Source organism: Oryzias melastigma, linkage group LG1 (genome assembly GCF_002922805.2).
Source record: "Oryzias melastigma strain HK-1 linkage group LG1, ASM292280v2, whole genome shotgun sequence".
Taxonomy (NCBI): Eukaryota; Metazoa; Chordata; class Actinopteri; order Beloniformes; family Adrianichthyidae; genus Oryzias; species Oryzias melastigma.
This window is the reverse complement of record NC_050512.1, coordinates 10,842,776-10,854,802: the sequence shown is the minus strand read 5'-3', so window position 1 is coordinate 10,854,802 and position 12,027 is coordinate 10,842,776. Positions and strand designations below refer to the sequence as shown.

The following is a 12,027-nucleotide window of genomic DNA, read 5'->3' as shown; positions in this document are numbered from 1 at the left end:
GTGTTTCTGTTTTCAGAGTCAAATACCTGTCTTGGGGTGAACAGGTAGGATTTTGTTATCCATATCTTTTTCAAAATTGTTATTGTTGAAAAAGATTAAGTTTCTGTTTACCTTTGCTGCACAGCGCTGACCTTCAGCTCCAACTCAACTCCGGTCAGACCAGCGGACGCTTCTGTGACTTTTCTGTGGAGCAGTTTGCGTGTGCCTCTGTAAGACTCAAAGACGCTTCTACTGAACAATTTTTATAAAACTTCTTTAGCAAATGGATAACAGGACTTTCATCATATGGGTTGCCAGATGGGTTCAGATATTTAGAGAGTTTTAGGTGAAAAAACAGGTTTTGTTTTTTAAATGCGTATTTTCACTCCTTAATTTATTTATAACTGTTACATGTATTAACTGAATATTTAATTAGAAAGCTAAATATTTAATTTTAAGCTACATTTTTATTTTAAAATTGTATATTAAGCCTACAAACCAAACATTTAATGTTATAAAACTACAAAATTGCTACATGTACTATTTCATTATTTAATTTATAAAATTAAATATTAATTTGTATGCTAAATATATATATATATATATATATTAAAACAAATAATTAGCTGACAATTAAATATTTAGCTTGCTAACTAAATATTTTGTTAGTAAATGTAACATTTATAAATACATTAATTTAAAGAGTGAAGATATGCATTTAAAAAAACAAAGCCTGTTTGTTTTTCTCCTAAAACACGCTAAATATCTGAAAACATTGATGTCAAAATGTTACTTCTCTGATTTACAAATGGCGCCCCATATCATCACTCATCACAATACAGTTTAACTTTGTCATTTGAACAGCTCTCAGCGTTAACAGCGCAGGACCTGGCAGCGATCCTGAAGTGTGACCGATCCTCTAGTTCAAGCGGCTCCATTCCATTCTGGAAGCTTCTCCTCTGCAAAACTTCCAGAATCCTGGATGGAGCTCTGGATCTTCTGGCCACCACAGTATGAGACACACATTTTCAAAGTTTCAAACATAAATTGAGCTTAAATTAGTTTGCTGACTTTGTTCATGTGTTGCAGACTATCAACCCCAGCAGTCCTTCAGTGTCCATGATTTTGGACAGCATACAGGAAATCAGACCAGATCTGTTCAGCAATAACACCCTGAATGACCCCTCCATGCTGCAGCTGTGGTTCAACAGTCGCCTTCGGCCGTTCTTACCCGCCGTTTCCTCCAACTTTCTCTCAATTCTTGCAACACAGGAAATGGAGTGCAGCTCCTACCAGAATATGTAAGCAGTGCAGCAAATTTAGTTTGGATCTGCTTGATGAAAGAAAGGCCTTCCTGTTTAAAGCATTTTGTGTCTGTTTCTCTTTTAACAATGTGAGTCTTTTTTTCTCAACTCTACCAACAGTTTGCAAAGTTTGAGTCGAGCTCAGACACAGATGAGCCAAAACACACAATCAGCAGTCTACACACTCTTCATTAAAGGTTTCCTGAGCAGGACAGACACTGCAGGTGAGCAGTAGTTTTGATCAATAAAGATGTACTTGCAGTATCAGACAGTAAATAAAGTAAAGTAAAAAAATAGAAATAACTTCACTGAGTTGTGTTGACTTTAGAGCCAACTTTGTTTCACTTACAGTTGTATTTGCATTTATTGACTCTAATATTATCAAATTGAGTTTCCATGTTTAAATTATCTTTCAAAATAAAATTCATTATTACAGTAAATGTTATAAAATGCTTTTTGATGATGTTTGAATGACAAAATTCGTGTCCAGCTGTCATTAAAAACGCTAAATTCAAACAGCATTTTTAAATAATTTAGGTCTAAGATTTCAATATTAGATCAGTCAGTTTGATGGGTGTTGAAAATAAGTTTAGCGGCTGTAATTAGCTTGTTGCTTGATGCCAAACATGTTTAAATGTGAATATTAAAGAAGCAACCAGCTGATCAGCTGGGATTAAAGCATTTTATTTTATTCATGAATCTGATTCTTACTAGTTTGAGGATATATGAGTAAATCACCAGCATGTCGGACTAAAACACATAATTCCTGCTTAAATCCTTCAATTTCTAATTTAAAAATCTTGCTGTGACTTTTCAACTTGTTTCAGGCTGTGCCTCCAACATCAGCGCAGACTGGTTGAGGAACAACTTGGGTTCCTTCTCAGAATTTGCGTCAGTCAGCGAGCTGTTTGACCTCAACCCACAGTTCAACCCTGTAAGATCAAAATGTTGAACAAAAAGGAAGATATTTTGTTGGAGAAAGAGTCTCCGCCAACACCCTTTTCCATTGTTTTTATCCATTTCAGATGGAGGCTCTCAGTGTTCTGAGTCCAAAGCAGAGTGCAGAGCTGCTGGTGCTGAAACATCCCACTCTGCCAAACACAGACGTCATTATCAACAAACTCTTTGATTATTTCACTGAGTCTCCAAGAGAGAGGAAGTTTACAGAGTTCCTGACATTCCTTGTTGTTTCCCTCAATAAGGTACATGGAAAAAACTCATTTCTCTTTGCTCATGTTTTTGTGTTTATATACACTGTATTTATCTGTATTTTTTGCTTTATTTTCAAAGGGAAATCTAACCTGCACATCATACAAAACACTGTAAGTGGCTTTCATTTTAAAGGGTCGTCAAATATTTTCAAATAATTTATGAAACAATCTTATTAATACTTTTTCTACTTGTTTAAGGTTTACCAGACTTGACTTCATAGAGGCCACAGCTTCTCTTGACATAGCTTCATTCATCACAAACATGAAATTTAACGTGTCCCAGAACATCCCACTTGGTGAGAAGCTCACGCAGAAACACTCGATGGAGATTTTACCAGAATAAAACATTAGTGATGACTCTAACACACCAATCTTTCCCTTTTATGTCTATTTTTAATTATTTATTTTGTTCATGGATGATCTGTTGATTGTAACACATTCTTTAAAATGTACCTTCATTTTTGGGAAGCAATTTAGAAATTTTGCAGATGAACAAACTTTGGGTTTTAGACATAATATATAATAGTTGAGCCTTCTAGCTCTGATTCAGCTCAGTGGACAAATATTTGTGCTTTAAAAAAAGAACAATTCTGACTAATGACAATTTACCGTTATGATCAGGGATTTGTTTTAGTTAAATGCGATTTAACTTTCTTTTTGTTCATTTTCTTTCAGGTTGCATCATATACGGTGGACAGGTGATTATTAATATATTTTAAAAATTCATATCATTTCCTTTAAGGATACTGACTAAACTATGATTTTACCTTGTTCCCCTATAGTGCAATGCTGTCATGGCAAATGGTAAGCAGTCTGACTGAAGTAGGTCTTTAGAATTGTCTGGGTTTTGTTCACACCATTCATGATTTTTTTTGTGCTTTTATTTTAAATTAAGAATCAAGTATCTGCATTGGAGTAAACAGGTAAAAAAACTCCTCCTTTCAAAATGTATAAAAAAATCAATAGAAAATATTTAACTGTTGTTGTACTTTATAATGACAGCACAGAGCTTCAGCTCCAACTCAACAGTGGGAAGATGAGTGGACGTTTCTGTGACTTTCCTGTGGAGCAGTTGGCTTGTGCCTCTGTAAGACTCAAACACCTGCAGCTTTCACTGTAAAAATGGTTACATGTTAATCTTCAAGTCTAATGTTTTCATTTTTCCCATTTTCCTCGAAGCTCTCAGTGATAACATCCCAGAATCTGGCAGATATTATGAAGTGTAATCGATCATCCAGCTCCAGTGGGTCCACTCCAGTTTGGAAGCTCCTCCTATCTAAAACTTCTGCCGTGCTGGACAGAGCTCTTGATCTTCTGGCCAACACTGTATGAATGAGATTTATTTATGTAATACTGGATTAATAAAATAATTATTCTGTTTTTTCATGTAGCATTGTTGTTTCTGTTGTAGACAATCACCCTCACTAGTCCTTCAGCTTCCATGATTCTAGACAGCATTCAAGAAATCCGACTGGAGCTGCTGAGCAACAACACTCTGAACAATCCGTCCACGCTCCAGCTGTGGTTCAACAGCCGACTTCGTCCGTTCTTGCCTGCTGTTTCCGGCAACTTCCTCTCATGTCTGGCTGCTAAGAATTTGCAGTGCAGCTCCTACCAGTACATGTAAGCAGAGGAGCAAATATTTTACCTTTCAACAAGAGGTTTTTTGTTACATTACATTGCATTTTCTCTGTTTTTTTTTTTATTTTTTTTATTCAGTGTGAAGATCCTGAGTCAAGTTCAGCCACAGATGAGTCTTTCCAAACAAGTGCCTGTGTACACACACTTCATCAAGATTTACCTGAGTAGGAACAACACTGCAGGTGAGAACTTGTTTGAACCAATAACTTTTGTACGCACACATATTAAGAAAAATAAATAAATCCTGCAAAGATAACCAACAGAAAAAGCAAAAACAAAGGACATTTGCTAACAAAAAATAAAATAAATAAATAAATTCTCCTTTTTCATTTACTGAATATCTGTATTTGTTTTCCATGTTTCAGATCCAGGCTGCACCTCCAACATCAACAGCAGCATAGAGTGGCTCCAGAACAACGTTGGGGGATTCTCTGTTTTCCTTTCCATAAAGAATATCAAAGAACTCTACCCACAGTTTTCTGCGGTCTGTTCCATTTACATTGGCCCTTAATTAAATATTTTTTATTATTTTAATCTTATATTTGCTTGTCTTTTTACATGCAGATGGACGTTCTGCCATTGCTGTCAGTCAGACAGCTTGCAGAGGTAGCTGCCACACCTGGCCAGCTCACAACTGCAGAGCAGGTCACCATGGTGATGAGTTATGTCCCTGACCAACAATTGGCTTCCTTCTTTGATAATTTCTCACCTACTATCTTGGTAAATATTTGTCATATTTCAATGCTAAAAACAAAGTAGCTGTATTTTTTTTTTACTTAATTAACTACTATAATATAAATAATAATTAAATTGCACTTTTTAAGCCAAAAACAAGTATTGTTACTTATTACACATAGATATTATTACATATCAATGCGGTCAAAAAAATTGTAAATAAAATACATCTATAATGTTTTGGTTTTTCTGAAGGGTCATGAGAACACACTCCCCTCCACTGTGAGGTCAGCCATGTTGCAGGTCATGTTTGATCGTGCAAACCTCTCCAGTCCATCAGTCAGTGATGCTGTTGTGTTACTGTGGCTCCAAGATCGAATGCGCCCCCTGCTGGTGAACATGGCACCTCACCATGTGACTCCATACTTTAAAATACTGGCAGGAAGAAACTGCAGCCTTGAGCAGCAGGGGTGAGTGTCAAATTAGAAATTCAAAACAAAAATGTTTTTCATTCTGTCCATAATTTGACTTGAGATATTCACATTTTATGAAAACTGACCCCTTTTCTTGTTTCAGTGTAAAACTTCTGGACTTGGCTATCTCATCCCTGAGTAATGACACACAGAGAGAAGTTCAAAACCAAATCATTCAGGCTCTTAAAGGTAAATACTCCACATCAATGGGCAACATTGAAAGCTTTATTTTATTTTTTTATTTGAGTGTTTAAAAAATAAAAACACTGGTGAAACCTTAAAATGAAATTGTACCTAAAATTGTTTCTATGTAGGTCCGTCCCCTCTCCGTTGCTATGGTGACAGCTACAGCGTGAGCTTCTACCGTTTCCTGAGGAGCTCCTTCATGGGATTCCAGTTCCCCAACCTGACCACCTTCTTGTCCCTCATGCCTCAAGACAGAAAGCAACAGGTGTGTGGACATGAAAGCTGTCTGGAGGAAACTGAAATAACTATACAAAAAAACACACTAACATTTCTTGTATTTGTGTCTCCCCTGTAGCTGATAAACTCCATGCCTCCATCAGATCTTGGGGATTTCTTGCGTCAAACTAATGTTGTTGGAGAAGAATCACAGCTCTGTCAGCTTTACAACAGCTACCTCCAGATACCACTGTTTCTAGAGACTGTATGTACAAACACAAACACACAGCAAACAACGTGAAAGCAGAAAGACTTGAACCTGAATGTTCTCTGCAGGAGTCTCTGCCACAGCCGGTGAGACAGAGAACTCTGCCTTGCGTTTGGCCCATGGCTCTCAGGAGCTCCAGCAGGTCAGAGGTTAACGCCTGGTTTGATCGAGGTCTCTCCAACTACTTGGTCTTCCTCACAAAGACTCAGATCAGCCAAATCACCTCAATCAACGCCTCATGCTTGGCCTTCCAGAAGATGTATGTTTTTCTATGTACAAATCTTTGATCCTGTTAAGATAATGACAAAATCTGTGTTCTTCTAAAAGTTTATTCTATGTTTTTTCAGTGTTTCTGCTCTTGGTTCCTACAACTACTCTGTTTCTGACTTCACCAACCGAGACGTGTACGACACCATCAAGGTTTACCTGTCATCAGGTCAGTTCTCTAGTTTGTTTTATAACAAATGCTGTAAATGCTGTTATACTGCATGTCAAAAATGAATACATTTTTGATATCTTCTGAAGCTATTGATGAAACATTTTTGAGAGTTATGAGTTAACTAAACATTTGTTTTTATTTAAATATATTTTATTATTTTTTCATTTCAAATAAACCATCATACTCAGTATTTATTTTTGCAACTAATGATTATGAAGATTCCAGTTAGACATGATAATGAAAAGAAAAGTTCAAATGTTATCAAATAATTTTGATTGTCAAAAACATAAATGTTGACTAAAATATATTTATACCTTTTGTTGTACCGTCCGATGTCCACAAAAGAAAGTTCTAACCTTTTTATCATTTTAAACTTGCTGAATTATTTCTATTGGTTAATTAGAGGATATTGCTTGGTTTGCTATTTGCTTTGTCAGAGTAAACTAACAACTGAACGGTTTATACTTCATTGAAGGAATGATGCCAAGGTGCTACAACAGCAACGACCCAGAACTGAACTCCACCGCCTGGTTTGCAGAGTACATCAGCTCTTTCATCACTTTTGTAAATCTTACGGATTTTAAGTCACTGGGATCTGAACAGGTATGTTATTCCATTTAAATGTTAGTATAGGTTGTCTTCACTGATTCAAAGGCTAAGTTCAAATCACATCATGAAGTTTGAACTTTTTTATACCTTCTCTTTTCAGGACCTGCAGCTGTTCACAGTGAATCCTCAGAATCTTGCGCTCATCAACCAGTCCGTGAATCTGGACCTCATCAGCTACTACATTCAGTTAGTTTATCAGCAAGACAGCAACTTCGATCCACTCCTGTAAGTGCAAGCTGTTCAAATGCTTTGGAGCAGCAACAAGTACAGACCTTTGTATAATTTTTACAAGCACACCTGTGATTTAGTTACATTAGAAGTGAACTTCTGACTCTCTTTTTTGAAGCCTTCCTTCATTGGGTCAGTGCTTCGCTCCTGGTTCGGCGTTTACTCAGTTGACCGCAAAAGAGAGCATGGCAGTTTTGGAAAATGTCAAGAGAGTCTGCAAAGATCTGGATCCACAGGTAGTAAACACTATGACACAAAACACATTTGACAGATTCTGTTTGGAATGCTAATAATCACAGCTGTGAAATGTCCTCAACATTTAAAGTCATCTTTAAAGACGTCTAACCTAGACCCAAACCGTAAACAATGCTTCCACCATTAGCAGGACACTGATGCATAAATACTAAAGATATTACAGTGTGAGAGGTACTATTAGTTTAGTGTTGTTAGTTTAGGTTGATGTTTGTGTCATGTTAGCAAAATTTAAGTCATTTTGCTCAGTAATTCAGATTTTGCTTCTGCTCCTTGTCATGTAGTCTTATTCACAAAATATTTAATTTTCCATCTAACTTATCTAAATCTGTTTTTGCATTATTAATATTAATGAGGGTTTCAACTAGGTTTGCCAGATTCTTTCTGTAATCATCTTTTTTTTGTCAGGTGTTTCTTTCTTGGTTAAGTTTTGCTGTTTTTAGATAGTCTCATTGATTTTAAATTTATTTTATATTACTTTATTTTACTTTATTTACTTTGCTGCATTTATTGTATTTAGGTTCATTTTCCCTGCTTATTTGAGACCTCCCACACAACCATCACCATTCATGACCCAGATTTACATAGCTTTTTTATGCCAAGTGCAAATATATTGTTTTGTTTTATATTTGTATTTATTTGATTCCTTTGATCACCAAGACCATAAAAAACCTTTCTAAGTCTAGACCAGTAGTCTGCAACCTTTGACACTAAAAGAGCCATTAGGTCCAGTTTCTTACTGATCAAACCCAAGTGAGAGCCATACAGTCCACGGTTTGAAAAAAATACTATTCGTGGCAGTTAAACCTTCATTTACAAAATGTTGCCTTGTTGTTATTCTCATTTAAATAAATAATGTGTATATTTACATTTTTTAAAAATAATTATTCATTGAATAATTAGAAATAATATTATTAGAACCCTCCGTGTTAATTTGATTACAAAAAAAAGTTTGAAATCTTCTCAAACTATGTTCTGTTAACATGCCCAGAGACTTGAAAATGTATTGATCAGGCAAATTATTTTGTGTTTTAGTCTTCTTTAAAATATAATTCCAATCAATGTGATCTTAGTAGAATTTTAACAATCAATACAAATATATAAAGCAAAAATTGGTGTTGACGAAAATATTTGTAGCTTTAAAATGTTTTATTTTTATGTAATCCAAATATTCTGAAGTTGTAAGAAAACATGTTTTCAGTCAATAGGAACTGAATCGAGTTTCAAATCAGAATCCTGCACTCGTATTCTGTTACTGTCATTTTAATTATGTTTTTTGTGAAATAAAGCTTGTTACGTCCCCAATGGGCAAACCTGCCCCGAGTGTAGCAGGAAAATACAAAAGGGGACATTAACAAAAACTGGACACAAATGAGAATAAAAAGAACAGTTTAGTAAATAAATGGAGGACAGGACGTAACAAAGCTTATTGTAACATAAGTGCTAATGCTTTAGCAAGTAGACAAATGTCAGAATTATTCAGATAAAAATTCCTGTATAATAGAAATTTGTTTACAGAACATAGAAGGCTACACATATGTGAGTGAGACTGATGAATACTTTGTCTTTGCAGATCTCTGCTGCTTTGGCGAGTAACTTTGGTGAGAATATCGATGCATCTGCTATTTCTGCCATGGGTAATGAAAGCACCAGCATGTCCATTGGCCAGATAAAGACCATAAAAGCTTTAGATCTGATGAACTCACTCAGCATTCTCAGCTCTGTGATTGGTTGGCGAGAAGGACAAGCCAAGCTGATCATCGAGATTTTGATGAGTTCAGGAATGATGAAGGTACACGTTTTTATTTATTTATTTTAATTATTATTTAAAGTTGTATATATTATCAGAACAGTCAGAAAGGATTTGTGCATTTGGTCATTGTGTTTTAATGTTGCATTTCTTCATCATTCTATCAGATTAACAGCTCATCGTCACTAGCAACCCTGGGCTCTCTTGTCATGGGTTTGCCTTCCAGCGTGTTCAGCAGCATCAGTGGATCTGAGCTGATCACCGCATCCAAAAACCCGTCAACGTTGATGAACATGATGTCTGCTCCACAGATTGTGCTGCAGGCTTTTATTGCACAGGTATGAGACAAGTGTGGGATTTCAGCATGACTTAGAAAAAAACAACCTGATTTTTTTTACTACTCTTATTGTAATAAAATAGTAAAATTCAATTTATTTAATCATCTGATCACAACATTAAGCACTGTAACTGTATACTGATACTGGCAGCAGCGTGGCACAGAGTTTTGGTCTGGTACACATCTGAAGTAAAAACTAAGTAGTACATGTCTAATAAAGAAAGGTGAGGCTGACTGAACATTTAACACAAGCTGGTTCTTGTGAGATCTTGTTTTGATCACGGTGCAGAGCTGCTCAAAGAGGCTCAGTGTGCTGTGCTGCCAACTAGTGGTCGGAGGTTTAGGTGGAAAAAAAAGTAAGCCGCTGACTGATGCTTATAAATAATTAATTAGTTATCGTCTTGTCAGCATTTTAAATCGATACAAGTATTACCAAACAAAATATTGCAATATATTGCTAAATCGATTTTGCCTAAACCCCTTGTAGATATGTTGGTTTTCACCAGACGGTCCTTCCTCTCACAGTCCAAAACCATACCTCATAGATTAATTGGTCCCTTAGGAATGAGTGTTTGTGTCTGTTTGTGGCCCTGTGGGAATACGTGTTCCCTGAAGGAACAGAAACCCCTGTAACTCTGCACAGGATGAAGCTACAATTAGATACTAGATGCCTGCATGCATTGATGGCTCAACAAGCTAGCAATGCAGAAAGAACCGTCATCCCTGTTTTAACCACAGCTCCCCATATCTCTACAGATTGTATATGTGGATACAAACAGTGTGAAAATCATAGAGAATGTTCCAGATGAATTGGCCACGGAGATTCCTCGAGTTTACCTGCAGCAGTTCACAAGTGACAACAGCACCATCATCAGACTCAACAAGAAGACATGGAAACGGCAGCAGGTTGGGACTTTCATCTGTTTATTAGTCAAATGTGTTGACATGTTTTTATGCAGTTGCTATAATTTTCATTCTTGTTGTCAGGTTGAGCTGTTTTTTGATTTAATAGCTGCAGAATCTTCCACTGCCGTCCTTGGAGGGCCAAACAAGTGAGATTTTACGAAACTTCTGAAGAGATTATTCTGAATGCACTTGAAATTGATTTTAATTGTTCATGTCTTTCATTGTGTTCCTGCGATGTAGCTTGTCCTCCTCTGTGCTGCAAGGGTTCACGTGCACAGGAGTGGGATTGTTCGGAAAAGGTCAGATCAATAAACTGGTGAAGGCCTGTCGAAGAAAAGGCACAAAGAAAGTCTCACTGAAGGAGACTCAGGTGAGACATCTGAGAGTGTGCATGGATTTGTATGGACTTACTAACTCGTATAGTAAAAAATAAATTGACTTGTTTGGAAAAGACAGTTTATCCCAAAATGTAAGTGGGATACACCGAAACCAAAGCCTCGTTTCCTCGAAGCAATCCGGTTCGGTCTGGTATTTTGAGCGTTTCCATTGTAAAATGGACCCATTAAACAGTTCTGACCTGTACCTCTTGCAGGCCCCCATCAGTTGTAGGTCCATAAAAAATGGAACGGAACAGTTGGGGCGCAGTCGCAGTAGCCACACGTTGATTGGCAGAAAGTGATGACAGCATTAGAAAGCGCCAATATAGCGTTAACGTCTCCAACGTCTGTAAACCTTCTGGTTTTTGTGGTTTCCTGTTTTCTCCTTTGGTCACGAGTGTCCATATTGAAAATGTCTGAAAACAACAGGAAGGCCTGATTTGAGGTGGGACTGCAAATGTTCCTTGCCATCATTGGGGATGGTTTTATACAAGAGGAGCTTGAGGGATTAGAAACGAGAATGTTTTTAAAGCCATTTCTCAACAGCTGGCACTTCATGGTTTTGAACCCACCAATGGTGGGTGAACATGTAGAAGCTTAAATTGTAATATAATAAGATTAAAGATGACAACAGCCAGAGTGGATACAACCAGAGCACATTGTTTTCATTCTGGCCCTGCGCTTCTGTTTCTGACTATGCTTCATCTGTTACTTGCTGCCTGCCCTGACCCTTGCCTGAATCCGGACTACTCTACTCTCTTGTTGGATGACCCCATACTTGTGAATGACCTCTGCCTGTCTGACCCTGATTTAGCTTTGTGACTTTTAGCTATGCTTAGTTCCTGTCTGAACTAATAAACCTGCTGCACATGGAACCAGCTGTCTGCCCGTTTGTGACACATGTACTGTGAAAACAAACCACTCAGTGGAAGCGAGGCTTAACTGAGTGGAAGCGCTCACCAGAATCAACTGGACCATATACCACTCCTTATCAAACTGGACTGGACCACTCAGTGGAAAGGAAGCTTTATTATGACAAACCCTTACCTAAAAGTGTGCTTGAGAACTTCATCAGTTAGAAAATACTGCGTCTTAAGTCCACACACAGACTAAGATGAGAGGCAATGTCCATTATATGCTCTAATAGAAAATGTAGTTTGGACAGCCTGGAGAAGT

The 12,027-nt window shown here is 37.0% G+C and overlaps 1 protein-coding gene across 2 annotated transcripts in view; it reads left to right on the top strand.

Moving 5' to 3' along the window:
• LOC118598699 overlaps positions 1 to 12,027 on the top strand; it is a 219,314-nt gene that overhangs the window by 27,709 nt on the left and 179,578 nt on the right. For both annotated transcript variants that reach the window (XM_036211660.1, XM_036211676.1), the window contains 24 exons: positions 17 to 44; positions 125 to 209; positions 844 to 990; positions 1,069 to 1,280; positions 1,404 to 1,507; positions 2,111 to 2,217; positions 2,309 to 2,485; positions 2,574 to 2,605; positions 2,693 to 2,790; positions 3,170 to 3,192; positions 3,277 to 3,298; positions 3,390 to 3,417; positions 3,497 to 3,581; positions 3,674 to 3,820; positions 3,906 to 4,117; positions 4,214 to 4,317; positions 4,501 to 4,619; positions 4,700 to 4,855; positions 5,066 to 5,280; positions 5,387 to 5,472; positions 5,598 to 5,734; positions 5,825 to 5,950; positions 6,022 to 6,212; positions 6,301 to 6,389. In XM_036211660.1, the coding sequence (XP_036067553.1) occupies positions 17 to 44; positions 125 to 209; positions 844 to 990; positions 1,069 to 1,280; positions 1,404 to 1,507; positions 2,111 to 2,217; positions 2,309 to 2,485; positions 2,574 to 2,605; positions 2,693 to 2,790; positions 3,170 to 3,192; positions 3,277 to 3,298; positions 3,390 to 3,417; positions 3,497 to 3,581; positions 3,674 to 3,820; positions 3,906 to 4,117; positions 4,214 to 4,317; positions 4,501 to 4,619; positions 4,700 to 4,855; positions 5,066 to 5,280; positions 5,387 to 5,472; positions 5,598 to 5,734; positions 5,825 to 5,950; positions 6,022 to 6,212; positions 6,301 to 6,389 (2,730 nt within the window). The remainder of the gene's footprint in view (positions 1 to 16; positions 45 to 124; positions 210 to 843; positions 991 to 1,068; positions 1,281 to 1,403; positions 1,508 to 2,110; positions 2,218 to 2,308; positions 2,486 to 2,573; positions 2,606 to 2,692; positions 2,791 to 3,169; positions 3,193 to 3,276; positions 3,299 to 3,389; positions 3,418 to 3,496; positions 3,582 to 3,673; positions 3,821 to 3,905; positions 4,118 to 4,213; positions 4,318 to 4,500; positions 4,620 to 4,699; positions 4,856 to 5,065; positions 5,281 to 5,386; positions 5,473 to 5,597; positions 5,735 to 5,824; positions 5,951 to 6,021; positions 6,213 to 6,300; positions 6,390 to 12,027) is intronic.